The sequence below is a fragment of the Ovis aries genome, chromosome 2 (genome assembly GCF_016772045.2).
Source record: "Ovis aries strain OAR_USU_Benz2616 breed Rambouillet chromosome 2, ARS-UI_Ramb_v3.0, whole genome shotgun sequence".
NCBI classification, from domain to species: domain Eukaryota; kingdom Metazoa; phylum Chordata; class Mammalia; order Artiodactyla; family Bovidae; genus Ovis; species Ovis aries.
Genome location: NC_056055.1, coordinates 134,147,440 through 134,166,580, shown reverse-complemented (window position 1 = coordinate 134,166,580; position 19,141 = coordinate 134,147,440). Strand labels below are relative to the sequence as shown.

The 19,141-nt window shown below is 36.0% G+C and overlaps 1 protein-coding gene across 4 annotated transcripts in view; it reads right to left on the bottom strand.

The window, feature by feature from the left end:
* LNPK (lunapark, ER junction formation factor) overlaps positions 1-19,141 on the bottom strand; it is a 93,395-nt gene that overhangs the window by 55,766 nt on the left and 18,488 nt on the right. For all 4 annotated transcript variants that reach the window (XM_012133180.5, XM_004004567.6, XM_042243694.2 and 1 more), the window contains exons 5-6: positions 12,421-12,479; positions 8,553-8,593 (exon numbers count right to left, since the gene is read on the bottom strand). In XM_012133180.5, the coding sequence (XP_011988570.2) occupies positions 8,553-8,593; positions 12,421-12,479 (100 nt within the window). The remainder of the gene's footprint in view (positions 1-8,552; positions 8,594-12,420; positions 12,480-19,141) is intronic.

Here is a 19,141-nt window from a genome sequence, read left to right as displayed (position 1 = left end):
TAAAAACTAAAATGCCACTTTAACAAACGATTGTCACTCCTAATACATCATTCAGCAAATATTCATGTTTATGTCTATGTACATGTAAAGTATCTTAAAATCATTTTAAAAAGCAAAAAATACAAATCCATTCTGTTTTGCATTTCAGGTCAGTTCAGTCGCTCAGTCACGTCTGACTCTTTGCAACCCCATGAACCGCAGCACTCCAAGCCTCCCTGTCAATCACCAACTCCCAGAGTCTACCCAAAGCCGTGTCCATCGAGTCATTGATGCCATCCAACCATCTCATCCTCTGTCGTCCCCTTCTCCTCCTGCCCTCAATCTTTCCCAGCATCAGGATCTTTTCCAATGAGTCAGCTCTTCGCATCAAAAATCTTTTTTCATGTAATAGCTTAATTAACACATTTATTCCTACTACATTTTAAGCAAATAATCTGTTTCATATAGAGAGACATCTGATCAGTGGGAAGAATACAAACTTGAAACCACAGCATCAGAAAACATCTAGGTTCAAATTCTTAATTAGCTGTAGAAAGACTTTAAGCAAATCTGTTAGCCCCAGTTTCTCCTTTTGTAGAGTTGAAAAAATAATACTATTTTCTCATAACACTGTCATGCAATTTAAATAATATAGGAGAGTCTACAATAGCACCTAACACAAAACACACGATCTTCAGAGATTACCTCAATTTTTCAGAGTGGATTTGAAACAAGCTTTCAAACATGTTTTCAACTTCCAACATATTAATACCAGGACTCAGGAATGAGAAACTGAACTCTCAGAATACCCAAAATTATAAATTACTCTGTATACTTCAAAATATTTTACATACTTTAAATAATAATGAATGATATAACAAAGAATGCATTGCTTTTCTGTGATATTGATTATATTGAAAGTTCCAGAGTTTTTTATTTAATATAAAGAGGGAGTCCTTGGTTCAATTCAGTTCAGTCACTCAGTCGTGTTCGACTATTTGCAACCCTGTGGATTGCAGCATGCCAGGCCTCTCTGTCCATCACCAACTCCTGGAGTTTACTCAAACTCATGTCCATTGAGTCGGTGATGCCATGCAACCATCTCATCCTCTGTTGTCCCCTTCTCCTCCTGCCTTCAATCTTTCCAAGCATCAGGGTCTTTTCAAATGAGTCAGCTCTTCACATCAGGTGGCCAAAGTATTGGAATTTCAGCTTCAGCATCAGTCTTCCAATGAAATTCAGGACTGATTTCCTTTAGGATGGACTGGTTGGATCTCCTTGCTGTCCAATGGACTCTCAAGAGTCTTCTCCAACACCACAGTTCAAAAGCATCAGTTCTTTGGTGCTCAGCTTTCTTTATCATCCAACTCTCACATTCATACATGACCACTGGAAAAACCATAGCTTTGACCTTTGTTGGCAAAGTAATGTTTCTGCTTTTTAATATGCTGTCTAGGTTGGTCATAGCTTTTCTTCCAAGGAGTAAGCGTCTTAATTTCATGGCTGCAGTCACCATCTGCAGTGATTTTGGAGCCCAAAAGAATAGTCTGTAACTGTTTCCCCATCCCTGATACTCTGTGGTAAAGAATCCACCTACCAATCCAAGAGATACAGGTTTGATCCCTGGTCTGGGAAGCTTCCACATGCCACGGGGTAGCTAAGCCCTTGCACCGTAAGAACTGAACCTGTGCTATAGAGCCAGGAGCTGCAACTACTGAGCCCACGTACCACAAATACTAAAGCCCGAGCCTGTGCTCCTCAACAAGAGAAGCCACAGCAATGAGAAGCCTGTGTACTGCAAGTAGAGAGTAGCCTCCATTTGCTACAGCCAGAAAAAGGCCTGTGCAGGAACAAAGATCCAGCACAGCCAAAAATTTAAATAAACAATATAAAAAAGAGAAAAATAAACACATGGTTGCTTATTTATTACGAATCAACATTATTTTGGCAAGCTTATATATTTTGAGAACATATAAAAGTTATTTCTACCTGATACAGAATTTCATCAGAGAACACTAAAAGAAGGGAACACTAACACAAAATGAATGTCATTTTTTCTTTGAGAGATAATTCTACAATATTTAAATTATAATTCTTGAAATAAAGTTTTAAAACACACAAAGCATTAATTGCCCTATCCAATATTCTTGATCCTTGTTTCATAATGAGTACTCCCCATGTAGAAAAATATCTTTTGGGGTTTCCCTGGTGGCTCAGTGGTAAAGAATCCACCTGCCAATGCAGGAGACACAGACTCAATCCCTGAGTCGGGAAGATCCCACATGCCTTGGAGCAACTAAGACCATGTACTACAACTACTGAGGCTGTGTTCTAGAGCCCAGAAGCCACATCTACTGAGCCCACATGCCTTACGGCCCACGCTCCACAACAAGAGAAGCCACTGCAATGAGAAGCCTGCATACTGCAACTAGAGAGTGGCCCCCACTTGCCATGACGAGAGAAAAGCCCGCATAGCAACAAACACCCAACGCAGCCAAAAATATATTAAAAAACAAAATTTTTAAAAAGAGAAAAATGTATTTTGGACTTCCCTGGTGCTCCATTTGTTAAGAATCCTCCTGCCAACACAGGGGACACCAGTTTCATCCCTGGTCTGGGACGATCCCACATGCTACAGAGCAACTAAGCTGAAGCACCACAGCCACCGAAGCCCACACACTACAGCTACTGAAGGCTGCACGCCCAAGAGCTCATGCTACACAACAAGAGAAGCTACTGCAACGAAGCGCACACACAATAAAGAGCAGCCCCTGCTCACTGAAACCAGAGAAAAGCACACACACAGTAAGGAAGACTCAGTGCAGCAGAATATAAATACATAACATTTTCTCTAAAAACGTCTTTTGTTTTGCATTGACTTTGGTCAAATTATTAAGAGTGTGCCCAAAAGCATCTTCAATTCACAGCTTTAGGGTACGTTGCACATTTAAACACATATTTTTACAATGGTAAAATAATGTCTTGCTGTAGTTGTTCAGTCGCTCAGGCATGTCCGACTCTTTGCAACTCCATGGACTGCAGCATGCCAGGATTCTGTCCTTCATCATCTCTCCCAGAGTTTGCTCAAACTAATGGCCACTGAATCAGTGACACCATCCAACTATCTCATCCTCTGTCATCCCCTTCTCCTCCTGCCTTCAGTCTTTCCCAGCATCAGGGTCCTTTCCAATGAGTCGGCTCTTCTCACCAGATGGCCAAAGTATTGGAGCTTCAGCTTCAGCATCAGTCCTGCCAATGAATATTCCACGTTGATTTCCTTTAGGATTGACTGATTTGATCTCCTTGCTGTCCAAGGAACTCTAAAGAGTCTTCTCTAGCACCACAGTTCAAAAGTGTCAATTCTTCCACACTCATCCTTCTTTATGGTACAACTCTCACATCCATACATGACTACTAGAAAAATCATACCTTTGACTATATGCATCTTTGTCAGCAAACTGATGTCTCTGCTTTTTAATACATTTCTAGGTATATCAGAGCTTATATTTCAAGGAGCAAGCATCCTTTAATTTCATGGCTGCAGTCACCATCCGCAGTGATTTTGGAGCCCAAAAAAATAGTCTCTCACTGTTTCCATTGTTTCCCGATCTATTTGCCATGAAGTAATGAGACCAGTTGCCATGATCTTCATTTTTTGAATGTTGAGCTTTAAGCCAGTTTTTTCACTCTCCTCTGTCACCTTCATCAAGAGGCTCTCCAGTTCCTCTTTGCTTTCTGCCATTAGGGTGGGTGTCCTCTGCCTATCTGAGGTTATTGATATTTCTTTTGGCAATCATGATTCCAGGTTGAGCTTCATCCAACCTCATTCCACATGATGTACTCTACATATAAGCTGAAAAAGCAGGGTGACAATATACAGCCTTGACAAACTTCTTTCCCAATTTTGAACCAGAAAATATTGTCTGCTTACCCTGATTTTAGTTTTGCTGTTGAAATCAATATTTTCTTAATAATTCAGATTTTAAATTATTTTTTGATTTCACATAGGCATATTTCACAAGAACACTAACTTCTCCCTATGTATTTCTTCTGTTAAAGTATTTACAAAGATATGTAGCCTACAGTGACTACATATAGCTACAGACACTGGAAAATGCCAGCAAATATCATTGGGTAATATATTTGAAACTTCTAGTGAGATTAATAGCCCCACGCAGAATCATATGCTAAAATTGTCAATTTAAGGACTTCTTTTGCTTCCAAAATTTATTTCATGGAATGTCACTTTGTACAGGATTCTGTACAGAGTATACTACAGTATACTGTGAGTGACATTCCATGAAATAAACTTTGGAAGCAAAAGGAGTCCTTAAAAAATAATAAATAAATTTACTAACATTTATTTATAAGAATAACTCACTGTTATAAGAGACAAGGCCCATAACATACTTATAACATGGCCACAAAAGCAAGACTAAGTAGATTGTGCCACTTCTCCTCTATGTGCTTCTGTCCTGTTACCTGAAATGTCCACATTAACCTACAGCTCAGCATGTCAGCTGTTTTTGCTCCTGCTTTCAATTGGCAGTGGATTCTTTTGAACCAGTAACATTTGTAGTGATTGTTAAGTTTTAATTCTCAGAGAATTATAATACTTCTTCCCATGTTCCCAATTTCTCCAACAATTCTCCTCAGGACTTGGAAAAATATAAATTGCCTGAGAAATGCCAGGAAAGACTTACCACTTTTTTCTCTTGTACTACTGAGAAAAAAAGCACAGGATTTTCATGAAGCCACTTAAAGAGGTCATTTTGACTCATGTTTTGCTGGATTTTGACTTTGAACTGTTTTAATGGAATGCTCATGGATACAGATGGATTATCTGTTGAACAGTGATATATTTTTAAACTAAAAGTTTAAAAAAAAAAGACCACAAAATATGTGAGTGGCAAAATGTTCACATCTAGACTTGGGAGACTTCTTAGGTAACCAAAGATTAATTCCTAGCTTTATTTTAGTACGTAAATACTTAGATTAAGTCCTTAGATTTAAAACATTGTTTTAAAAGACTGTTCTTACTCATTTTCCTTTCTAAGTAATTTTTAATCAATTGAGAATTCATGTTTACTGTTACAAATTACACTTTCACAAATTTCAAATTACATTACAGATCTATCCAGATTAAAGAGATGCATCCCTGAGGAAACCATCTTCAATAAAATGTCAAGTAGTAAATACAATTTATATTAATTTCTTTAATGAAAGAGTTAAGAGTTGGGTAGTTTTAAACTAATAGGTATTTGTCATGTCAGTATATTTAAAGCTATAAATGTAGGGTAAAACATTTGGTTACATTTTGTTTTCGCTGAAAAGCAATGTCCCTTCTTTCTCCTCTCATTACCAGTACAATCATTAGCTAACACTGTACTCCTTACAAATTCACCCTTTAACACCCATTGTTCTAAACAAAGTATAAAGTACTTCTGAAACAAAGCATCTCTGTTGAGGGCTTGGGCATTAAAGACAAGGGACTAGTTCCCAATAGCAACAGTACTGTAACCTGCAGCAATTAATTCAACATAAACTGTGTTCCCTTAGAGTGCAGCCAACTTATTTTTCTCTAATCATACTGCAAGAGAAATGCCATTCTGAACTATTCTGTAATACTGATGCCTCATAAACCATTTATACATAGAAAACAATTGAACTTTGAACTGAATTTCCCAACTGGCAAACCTAGATGCACATTTTCTATTCTGCGATTCCATTAAGGGTTATTTAAGATCTCTCATAGAATTTTCTAAGTCCGTTCTGTTCCTCTACTGAGAATTCTTCCCCAGTCATATATGTTCTCTAAGATTCTGTTTTCTGGTCATGTAATTCCACTGAATCAGCTTCTCATCACTTAGAACTTTTCTTTTTTCCTTTTTTCTTTTGTCTTCCTCTTTGCCTTTTCTATGTTAATCAGTATTTCTCCATTTTGGTACAAGTAGGGCTTGGCTTTCATCAGCACTATCAGATCTTCTTCACCACATCAGCAAACCAAACTAATCATATCACAACTTCTATATTATTGAGAATCGTTGGCATTTCCTCATTTTGAACTTCGCTGTTCCATAACACACAAAATGCCAGAAATATAATAAGATACAGTGGGAATATGTTTACAACTCAATTAAGGACCATCAAAAATGTCAATGCAATTTTGATAAATACCTCACGGAACACTGAGAGACATCAAACAAAAAAGATTAAAGAATCCTTTCAAAATTAAAGCTTCTTTATTTTTCAGGTACATAAATCCCTTGACTAGTGTCTTTTCTTATCAATTCACAAATTTTTAACATCAACCTTAACCTTCATAACTTTTAGTTTCATCCATAATTGTTACTTATTACATTGTTGTTGTTCAGTCGCTAAGTAGTGTCTGACTCTTTGCCACTCCATGGACTACAGCACACCAGGCTCCTCTGTCGTCCACTATCTCCCTGAGTTTGCTCAAATTCATGTCCATTGAGCCGGTGATGTCATCCAACCATCTTCTCCTCTGACACCCTCTCTCTTCTCCTTTTGCCTTCAATCTTTCCTTCAATCAGGGTCTTTTCCAATGAGTCAGTTCTTCGTATCAGGCGGCCAAAGTATTGGAGCTTCGGCTTCAGCCTCAGTCCTTTCAATGAATATTTGAAGTTTATTTCCTTTAGAATTGACTGGTTTGGTCTCCTTGCAGTTTAAGGGACTCTCAAGAGTCTTCTTCAGCAACAGTTTGAAAGCATCAATTCTTCAGTGCTCAGCCTTCTCTTTGGTCCAACTCTCACATCAGTACGTGACTACTAGAGAAACCATAGCTTTGACTACACTGACTTTTGTCAGCAAAGTGATGTCTCTGGCTCCTTAACAGGCTATCTAGGTTTGTCACAGCTTTTCTTCCAAGGAGCAAGCATTTTTTAATTTCATGGCTGAAGTCACCACTCGCAGTGATTTTGGAGCTCAAGAAAATTAAGTTTGTTACTGCTTCCTCTTTCTCCCCTTCTATTTGGCATGAAGTGATGGGACCAGATGCCATGATCTTAACTTTTTTTAATGCTGAGTTTCAAGCCACCTTTTTTACTCTCCTCTTTCATCCTCATCAAGACGGTCTTTAGTTCTTCTCTGCCATTAGAGTGGTATCATCTGCATATCTGATGCTGCTGATATTTCTCCTGGCAGTCTTGATTCCAGCTTCTGATTTATCCAGCCCAGCATTTCACATGATGTACTCTGCATATAAGTTAAATAAGGAGGATGACAATATATAGCCTTGTCATACTCCTTTCCCAATTATGAACCAGTCAGTTCTAACTGTCACTTCTTGACCTGCATACAGGTTTCTCAGGAGGCAGGTAAGGTGGTCTGGTACTCCTATCTCTTTAAGAATTTTCCAAGGTTTGTTGTGATCCACACAGTCAAAGGCTTTAGCAGAGACAATGAAGCAGAAATAGATGTTTTCCTAGAATTCTTTTGCTTTCTCTATGATCCAACGGATGCTGCCAATTTGATCATTGGTTCTTCTGCCTTTTCTAAATCCAGCTTGTACAACTGCAAGTTCTCAGTTCACATACTGCTGAAGTCTAGCCTGAGGGATTTTGAGCATTATCTTGCTAGAATGTGAAATAAGAGCAACTGTATGGTAGTTTGAACATTCTTTGGCACTGTCCTTCTTGGGATTGGAATGAAAACAGACCTTTTCCGGTCCTGTGGCCTCTGCTGAGTTTTCCAAATTTGCTGGCATACTGAATGCAGCACTTTAATAGCATCAGCTTTTAGAATTTTAAATAGCTCAGCTGGGACGTTAGACTAAATTACATTAAATTGATTTTGCATATGATTAAATATCATTAAGTTTCCATATAACATGATACTCCTTTCAACTATCATTTTTATATTTCAAAAATAATTATGTGGAAAAAGTATATGTAAATTCAAGTCAAACACCAAGTTCAATTCACTTAATAAAACTAATAAATATCAACTTCTAAATATCTGAAGTCCTTCCTCTCTCTTGGTCCTTGTCTTTCCAACCCATCTGAAGGATGCATTAACTGGCCCCACAATAGATGCCCATGTAATTAGAACTGCTGACAGACAATGGAAGAAATCAAATAAGAAATATTCTCTTCCCCACCTCCACCTTTTCTTTAGGGTTATTTTTCTTTTTTCATTGTTAAATTTCTTTTATAGCCAATCCTCTTGATTCCCCTCTCTCTCAGCCTTATCATGTCAAAAAAATCTGAGAACTGAAATAATGTTTGGTCCTTTTTTGGCCCTAATAATAAATCTAGATATTCACGTTTTTACCCCTCTGCCTCATTTAGTGCTTCAAAATGATTCATTTACTAACTTCTCAGCTTCCAACTGATATGGACTCTGAGAATCTCATAAGTCCATCTAACTGCTTTTTCCTGTCAATCATTATTTACTAGCAAAAATATTCATAATTTAGCTTCACCATTAAATTGCTATTTTAAAGCATACGTGTTCCTTGGAGAGTCATTACTTTCAGCATATAAACATTAATTATTCAGTCCTTAATTCATTAGCTTTATACAAATTAACTTAAATAAAAGTTAACTTACTATTTTTTTCTTCTGGGATTTTAAATCATCCAATGCTTCATCTAGAAAACAAGATTTTAAACCAAAACTAAATCAGATACTAAGATGCTTAAGATACAGGAAAAAAAATCATGTCAAATGATATACATTAAGCAACTGCAAGAAAATGTTCTCATTTTAGGATTTCTCACTGATGTGTACAGACAGAAGTTATCTCATCTTTACCCACATATATTTTATATGTTTGCCTATATTATATACTACAAGTTCAGCTGGGAAAAAATGGACTTTACATAGAATAAAACACTTTTCTCAAATGTAAAAAAATATTTTTTTTAAAATATTTTCAGAAACATGACTTTTTATAATTTCTCCTTCAACATCCCACCGATTCTCTTTTTATACATTGGCAATGAAAATGTTCTCTTTATTTATAAGGAAAAAACATTTTATTGAGCTATTTGATCTCAAGAAAATGAGCACTAAAAAGAAAACCTTTGAAAACCTATAGTATTACACCTGAGGAGGGACTTGGAAAGGAAGATGATACTAATTACTTTTCAAAAATTAAACTTTTCCAAGATTTGCGTGCTTAGTTAGGTTGCATTGGTAGAACATAAACAATCATTTCAAAGGATAAAATTTACGTAATTTATGAACATCAGTATCTGCTTTACAAATTTATTTTAGGTTTCTACTTTTTCTCTAGGAATACTGAACTAGCATAAATAGGAATACTATCCCAGCGAGAAAGAAGAGACTTAAAACTTGATTTAAACATTTTACCACCATATGTAAAATAGATAGCCAATGGGAATTTGCTGTATGGCTCAGGAAACTCAAACAGGGGTTCTGTATCAACCTAGAGGGGTGGGATGGGGAGGGAGATGGGAGGGAGGTTCAAAAGGGAGGGGATATATGTATAGCTATGGCTGATTCAGGTTGAGGTTTCACAGAAAACAACAAAATTCTGTAAAGCAATTATCCTTCAATTAAAAAATAAATTAATTTTAAAAAATTTTATCAAATAGAATTTAAATAATTGTTCTTTATTTTTCATTACATTTACTTACAAAATTATCTCTTCATTGAAGTTTTGGAGTAGCAAACATCTAAATATCAATTCAAATAATATTATTTACATAAAAATTCAAAGAAATATAAACTTCTGAAAAGATGATTTTACCACATTTTTTCCAAAATGTATTAAGTAGTCTTTAATGTTATAGCTGACTTATTACTGAAAGGGGAAAAAAACTGCTGACATCTTTAAAGAGAACAATCATCTTTACTTAGATAAGACCAAGCCAAATATTTAGCCTCTAATGCAAAGATCAGCAAACTTTTTATATAAAGGGCCAGACAGTAAATGGCTTTATGAGCCAAAAGGAAAAATTAAGTAGGTAATTTTAAAGCAAAAGAGTAAATGAATTTCCACAAAACTTTTAATGACAAAATTCAAATATAATAATAATTGTGGTCAACTGCTCGTAACATAGGTCTACCAATGAAAAGAAAAATTTTAGGAGGTAGGTGGGGGGATAACATTTCACTTAATTGAGATTCAAAATTAGTATCCCCTACCACCAAAACTGATTGCAAAAGTCAATCTGTTAGTTTATCTATAATGAGATTTCACACATTTTATTTTTGAAAATTTTTTCACATAGATAGGTGCTGCTAAATATTTAAATCAATTGATAACCACATTTTAATTGAGCATATTCACTGTGTGAAAGGCATTTATAAAATTCTTTAATTTCTTCTCTTGATATTTGTCTTTATTATGTCACTACAAATTAATCACGTTCAGTTAAATGGATTTTGAAATATGGAAATTTCCTTTGTACTTGCATGAGGTGTGAAAAACACTGCTGGAACTGCAGTTTGAGCTCATATAATGTATCTGCTACAAATCTGTGTGGGAATGGAGATCTTCTTAACTTTTCATAGCACTTTTTAAAAAATTACTTTTTGTCATTAAATTGTTATTTGCTTTCTAAATCACTTTTATAGCACTATAGATTTCACATATGAGGACTGTTTCACCTTGTAATGTTAGGCTGAGTTCATTAAGAACCATTATCAAGTTTGCAAGACCTAATTTCCAAAGCCCAGTTCATTCACAGTGATTAAAGGCAGTCTGCCTCAGAAACATTTCGATCCTGGCTGAGTTCAAAATATCATAATAAAATTTTACTACTATTACTAATACATCCAACTGCTTCTATTTCTTTTATTTATTTATTCGACTGTGTCAGGTCTTAGTTGTGGCACGCAGGATCTTCACTGAATCATGCAGGATCCTTTTTTGCGGCACAGACTCCCTAGCTGTGGCTTGCAGGCTTAGTAGCTGCAGTGCATGGGCTTAATTGCTCCGTGGCAAATGGGATCTTGGTTTCCCAACTAGGGATTGAACCTGCACCCCTTGCATTACAAGGCAGATTCTTAACCACTGGGCTACCAGGGAAGTCTCCCCACTTCTATTTCTGATAAAAGATCACATAACTGATGATGATTAAGTCTGTGAGAGCACATGAAGTTCCCCATTGACTATTCGAGTTCAATAACCCACGATAGGTTCAAATATGCTTTGCAAGTATTGATATCTGCTGTTGAGTAACACAGTGAATAACCACAGGATTTAAACACCTCACAGTTTCATGAGCTTTGTAAATTAATCCACTAAGCCTTTTTCTGCTTCACACATATTTTTACCACCAACAGTTGTAAATGAATTTCAGCAGAGTCCACTTCAGGTTGTATGACATTAGTGCTTTTTCAACTTCTTTAAAAATATTCTCTCCCAGCATGTTCTACACAGACTGTTTACAGAGGCTAATTCTTTAGTCACGTCAAGTTCAGTACTGACGCCTCAAGTAAACTAACTACAATTGAGCTGTATCAGTAACATCTGTCAACTCATCAAGAACCAATGACAGGGAATTCCCTAGCCGTCCAGTGGTTAGGACTCAGCACTTTCACTGCAATGGTCCAGGTTCAATCTCTGATCAGGGAACTGATCCCACAAGCCAAATAGTGTGGCCAAAATAAAAAAAGAGCCAACTGACAATCACTTGAAATCATCTGTCTTGTTTTTAAATGAACTATGTTGCTTCCAGTGTTCTTAACTCTTCAACCAATTGTTCTTGCTAAAAAGGCTGCTAGCCAAGCAAGTATTTCCCTAAATACATTTTTTTCATCTGTTGCAATTACATAATTTAATTAACTCACAACTGGTAAATAGCTATCTTTACTTCAGAAATAAGCCACAGAAAAACTTACTTTGAAGTTTCATTTTCACTTTTTATTTTTATGAAGAAATTCTGCTATGATGAGATATCCCATTTTAAATGTTCTAATTTTTCTGACATTGCTTTTCTGTGTGTTGGGAATACCATGATGAATAGTTAGCATAGTAGTCAATATATATGTACATTCTTTTAGTATAATTATACTGTCAATGCATAAAAAGCACAATGCTTTGTGTTTTGGTAATAATACATTCCACACTACTGTGAGACTGAAAGGAATAGATGCAACTAATAGAATAAATCAAAAGATGTTTAACTATATTTTACTCCCTAATAACATAAATTTTCTATAAAGATAACCAGTATAATTTCTCTTCATCTAAAGAAATGACTTATTTTGTGTATTGAGTGAAAAAAAATTCTAAATGGACAAGACAGAAATAATACAACTGAAAAGTAAAACCAGTTTGATCATTCATAAACTTTCTTATGCTTTAAAGTGAAGAACTTCTCAATATTTACCACACTGTCATTTCAGTATACCATTTCATAACCTGTCATTCAATTACAAACCAATGCACCATATAAGATGGGTTTTTAAAAAGTATTTATAAAAACTTCAAAATTAAACTTACTATTTCTTTCTGTTCTCTTGGAAAAGAAGAAAATAAGTACCGTTCTTATACTCCAGATGCTATAGAAGAAGCAAAAATCAGAAACAAAAACCATAATTAGGATACATGAATTAGAAGCCACATTAAATGAAAACAAATACACATTTCTAATTATAGTTAGAGACAATGTTTCCCTTTGTATTTTGAAAATAAAAAAGCACTCCTTTCAGAAGTCACCAGAAATCTACCTGTGCTTTCAAAGGAGGAATTCTCAATCTAAAATTCATGGACCTCCTGATGGTCCCTCCAAATTGTGAAATTGCCTTTGTGCACCTAACTGCATTTCTCTGGAGAGACCATTGCCCTTATCATTCTCAAACGGATCTATGAATCCTCCAAAAAATTAAGAACAAATTATAAAATTCCTTCTTACTAGGTAAGCATGAACTCTAAAACTTTATCTATTTCTATACATTAGGAAAAACACATTTTACAAATCCAGAGCATTATACAAATGTAAGTTGATACTCCTTCCCTGTTATTGAATATTAGAGGGAACTTTACCAGATAAGCTATCTTGAGAAAAAATAAAATATTATAATCAAATAAATAATTGACAAGTAAATTTAGCTAAACATCTCCTTTCATAAATTTTGTGAGTAATTATTTAGGCTTTACATTAGTAAGACATCAAATGATATTAAGAGAATTAAAAGAAAATCGAAGAATGATCCTAATCACAGACTTGTCCAGGTCATCTCTTAAATTCAATGTAAATAAACCAAAATTCCTTTCTTCATAGAACATATCAGAATAAGTATACAAACATTATCATTTTATAAAAGAAATATACTGTATCTAAATGTAAATTCAAATAAGTATGAAAACTAGTTCTTCACTCTGAAATATATCATTGCTATTCTTAGGAATCAGCCTACAAGGTCATCACCAGTGAACTCTGTCTCCTGGAGTTCACAACTCTGAACTTTATGTAGCCCTCTCTCACCAGTGTTGGTCTGTGTGACCAATAGCCGATGACAGAAGTAACAGCATGCCACTTCAAGATTAGGTTATAAAAACACACAGTTTCCATCTCAGGCCTCCTCTTCAGCTTGCTGTCTTTCTCTCTTGGATTACTCACTCTGAGAGAAGCCAGCTGCTATGACATGAAGACCTTCAGGGAACTCTATAGAAAAGCCCATTTCATGAGAACAGAGGTCTCTGGCAAACAGCCAGGAAGGAGCTGAGGCCTGCCAACAACTATATGTGTGAGCTTAGAAGTAAATTCTCCAGCCTTAGTTAAGCCTTGAAATGATTGTAGCCCCAGCCAATAGCTTAACTGCAACTTATATATGAAAAAAGACCCTGGGCCAGAACCATCCAGCTAATAAGCTGCTCCAACATTCTGCCCCTCAAGAACTGAAAGAGAAAATAAACATTTGTTAAGCTACAAAGTTCTGGGGCAATTTGTTACATAGCAACAGATAACTTGTACATGTATTTTGTATTATGACAATTTATTTTTATGATATGAAAACACCAAAATAACCAGCAGCAGATTCCTACACAGTACTTGAACAACTATCCTAGTACTAAAAAAAAAAAAGACACTGGCCTTCTTTCTCAAGGGAAGGGAGATGAAAATAAAAAAGGTTAAACATACAACTCACAACCCTCAAAGATTCTACAAAAGTAGAAAAGTCCCATAATATTTCCCCACTGCAAGCCCACTAAAACAGTGGCAAACTGAGAGATGATTTGGGGGTGGAAAAAAAAAAGTAGAGGGGAAGAAAACAGGACACAGGAGAAGGAACTGCAGAGATAAAAACTAAAACTCTGTAGGAAATCTATTCACTTTCTTAAATGGTAGATATTTGTAAAATTATACATAATTTTCAAAGTGTACAAATTATAAGAATGAAAATACAGTCCCTTACTTCACAATAAAACTTACTAATATCCCTTTGTGGACAACAAATTCTTCTTTTGGCTTTTATCAGAACAATTGGTGGAGAAAAGGGGCTGTCAAACAATACACATTTCTAAGTGTCAAGTCTTCAAGACTTAAAAAGACAGACTATAATAGAGTTAGCTATTTTTTAAGGAGAAGTTAAATGAAATTCTTTCAAATAGATAATTCTTTACATAAAATTTAGGAAAAGAACTAAAGTACTTCAGGAATATGTGTTCTAGTTATCCCAACAAAGATGTTGCTCTCCCAATAATTAAACATAACTTATAACAATACAGTAAATAACATGTTTGTCAAGATATTAAGGATATTTCTACAGACTCCTATACTTTGAGAATAGTGGCATAGTCTCCATTTCCCCCTTCTCTTCTTGGAAATCATTCAAACAGAAGGGAAACAAAAACACAAATTCATTTTCTGATAAAATTAAGATAAGCTAAAACTCATCTCTCAAAATATGTGAAAGAGTTCCCCAAAACAATAGAGATCATGCTGGGGCTCAAAAGAATAAAAGCATAGAAGGAAAACTGCTTATCTCACTCAAAGACAGGAAGATAAACTTCTCAAAGTGTAAAGGTTAGAACTCATGTTTATTACAGTGAGAACAAGATACACATGCTACAGGCAGAAATTCCCCAGTTTGGTTCCAATAATGAAACAGAAAAATCAGGGCTTAAAGAGAAATCACTCATAAATGCCCTATTTACAAAGAATATTCTGTTTCTATGGCAGCAGGGCAGAGAAGATTTATATTATGAAAAATTTTATACACAGTTGCCTAACCTTATTAGCCAGAGACAAATAAAAGCTGAACAAACTAACATACTAAACCCTGGATCATAAGGAAAATTATAGATAGCCTAAAATGTAGGAAGACTTGCCTCTATACTCTCAAATAAACCTCTTACAAATAACTGGATGAAAGTAAAGTAAACATACCACATACCTATAGATTTTGTTTGTAAGTTATAAAAACCAAAATCAAAATAGAAAATTATGTTTCAAAACTTAGACCAACATCTTTCATTTAAATAAATGTAAATGAGCTAAGCTCACCAGAGCAAAAGAAAAAGACTTTCAGACTAGATCATAAAATAAAAATTAACCCTATAATATAAACACCTAAAACTAAGTTTTTTGAAGGTTGAAAATAAAACAATGGACAAAAACTATAGTAGGCAAATACACACAAAATAAGGTTTGATCATAATATGACACAAAATTAAATTCAAGACTACCCACCCCCAACCAAACAAAGCTCCAAACTAGAAAAAGGTTATTTTATAGCATTAAAAAGGATGAAGTTTCTTTCCAACAAATACAGCTGAAGCAACCGGGCATCCACAGGCAAAGAAGAAAGTGACAGGATCTCAATGGAACCTCACATCTTATATTTAAAAACAGGCTCAAAACGGATTATGAACTTAAATGTAAAATGTTAGAAGGAAAAAAGCACAGCAAATAAAGAAGAAAATCTTCAAGACCTACAGCTACAGAGGAGTTTTGGTTTTTTTTTTAATTTTTTATTTTGCATTGAGGTATAGCCATTAACAGTGTTGTGATACATTCAGGTGAACTGTGAAGGAACTCCACCATACACATACAGATATCCACTCTCCCCAAATCCACCCTTACCATCCAGGCTGCCACATAGCATTGAGCGGAGTTCCATGTGCTATACAGTAGGTCCTTGTTGATTATCCATTTTAAATATAGCAATGTGTACATGCCCATCCCAAACTCCCTAGGTATCCCATCCCCCATCCTTGTCCCCCATCCCTGTCAAACATAAGCTCGTTCCCTAAGTCTGTGAGTCTGTTACAGAGGGGTTTTTGATAACAAAAGCATAATCCATAAAAGGAAAATTGTAAATAATAAATTTGGCTCTGTGAAAAACCCTTTATAAGGATGAAAAGACAAACTACAGATTGGGAAAAAATATTTACAAACCATATATCCAACAAAAAACTTCTATCTAAAATACATAAAGAACTTTCAAAACTCAACAGCAAAAAGACTAATAATTCAATTGGAAAATCAGACAGCAGACATGAATAGAAATTTCACTAAGAAGATGATACAAATCGAAAATAAACACATGAAAAGATGTTCAGCATCACAGCCATCAGGGAAATGTGAGTTAAAACCACACTGATCTATCAATACACACCTATCAGAATGATCAAATTAGAAAATAGTGGTAATACCAAATGTTGGCAAGGATGCAGAGAAACTAGATCACTTAAACATAATAGTGGAAGTGTAAAAAGGTACCTCTACTCTGAAAAAAAAAAAAACCTGTTGGCTCAGATGGAAAAGAATCTGCCTGCAATGTAGGAGACCCAGATTCAGTCCCTGGGTTGGGAAGATCCCCTGGAGAAGGGAATGGCAATTCACTTCAGTATCCTTGCCTGAAGAATTCCATGGACAGAGGAACCCAGCAAGCTACAGTCTATGGAGTCACAAAGAGTCAGACACAACTAAGCGACTGAATACAGACACACACACACACACTCTGAAAAAAAGTTTAGCAATTTCTTATAAAAGTAAACATGTATTTATTTACATGTGCCTCTGACATTACACTCAGGTATATACACCAGAGAAATGAAAACTTACATTCAGACAAAAACCTGTACACATATATTCATGGAAACCTCATTTGTGAGAGCCAAAAACTGGAAAACATCCAAATGTCCTTCAACAAGAATATGACTAACAAACTGTGCCACATTAATGCCATGAAATACTACTCAGCAATAAAAAGGAATTATTGTTATACTTAACATTTTGAATGGATCACAGGAATATAACATTTTGGATGGATCTCAAGAATATGCTGAGTTTAAAAAGCCAATTCCAAAAGGTTACATAGTATGTGATCCCACTTTATAATATTCTTAAAATAAAATTATAGAGATGGAAAACAGATTGGGGTGGCAGGGGTTAGGAATGGGACAGGTGGAAGAGAACTGGTATGACTATAAAGGGGAAGCAGAAAGGAATTCTGCACAATTCTGGATCTAAATTGTGGGGTAGTTATATGAAGCTACACATATGATAAAACTAAACAAATATAAAATACATGTACACAAATGAGCATATGCAAAACTAGTGAAATCTGAATAGGCTCTATGAATTGAACCAACAACGATATCCAGCTGTGTTATTTAACTATAGTCATGCAAGATGTAACCACTGGGGAAGCTAGGTGAAGGAGAGACAGGACCTGCTTGTATATCTGTTTTTTCCAATTTTGTATGAATCTGTGATTATTTCAAAGTAAAAAGTATTTTTTAAAGGATGTGCTTTCAGTTTAGGAATATCTACTCATCAAATAGAAAAGCATCAACACTCATAAAGGAAAACTAAAGGAAATATAGCGAGAAGTAAAAGTACATTGTTATTAGGACACAGAAGACCTATATAATATAGCAAGGTCATTTTCAATGATAATATCAAATTTTGTGTAAGTGGGAAAAAACACTATCTTTAGGTATTCATGAAACACAGCAAGTAACCAAACAGCATGCCGCCAAAAAGTCTCAATAAGATCAAAGAAGTAGATATATTATTAAACATGCTCTGAAAGAAATACATTGACACTAGAAATAAGGTCTCAGTTCAAAATGGCGGAGTAGAAGTATGTGTGCTCATCTCCTCCTGCGAAAGCACCAAACTAGCAACTAACTGTTGAACAACCGTTGACAGGAGGACACTGGAACGCACCAAAAAAAGATACCCCATGTCCAAAGACGAAGAAGCCACAGCAAGACAGTGGGAGCAGCACATCAATGAAACAAACCCCACACCCACTGGGTGGATGACCCACGGACTGGGGAACAGTAATACCAAAGAAGCTTTCCCACTGTTGCGAAGATTCTGAACCCCATGTCAGGCTGCACAGCCTGGGGATCTGACAAAGGGACTGGGAATCCCCAAGAAATCTGGCCTTGAAGGCCAGGGGGATTTGATTATAGGACTTCTACTGGACTGGGAGAAAGAGAGACTCCAGTCTTGAAAAGCACAAACAAAATCCTGCATGTACCAAGACCCAAAGGAAAGGGGCAGTAATCCCACAGGAGACTGAACCAAAACTACCTGCTCATGCTGAAGGGTCTCCTGTGGAGGCCTTGGTCGGCAGGACCTCACCACAGGGACACTGGCAGGAGCAGGCCAGGAAGGTCCCTCTTGGCATAAACTCTCTAGCCCCCAGGGCTGGGTCGCCTCAGGCCAAACAACTACCAGGGAGGGAGTGCAACCCCACTCATCAGCAGATAATTTGATTAAAGCTTTACTGAGCAAGGTCCTGCCCACCAGAGCAAGATCCAGTTTTTCCCATTGCCAGTCCCTCCCATCAGAAAGCTAACACAAACCTCTTAGCCTCATCCATCAGAGGGCAGAAGGAAGAAGCAGTTTCACAGCAGCTAAAACAAAAACCATATTATGGAAAGTTAACCATGATGAAAAAGCAGAAAGTTATCTCCCAGATGAAAGGACAAGATAAAACCCCAGAAAGACAATTAAATGAAGTAGAGATAGGCAACCTTCCAGAAAAAGAATTCAGAATAATGACAGTGAAAATGATCCAGGAGCTTGGGAAAACAACGGAGAAGATGCAATAAATGTTTACCAAAGACCTACAAGAACTAAAGAGCAAACAAACAGAGATGAATAATATATTGAAGAGAAGTGAAGTTGCTCAGTCGTGTCTGACTCTTTGCAACCCCACGGACTGTAGCCTGCCAGGCTCCTCCGTCCATGGAATTT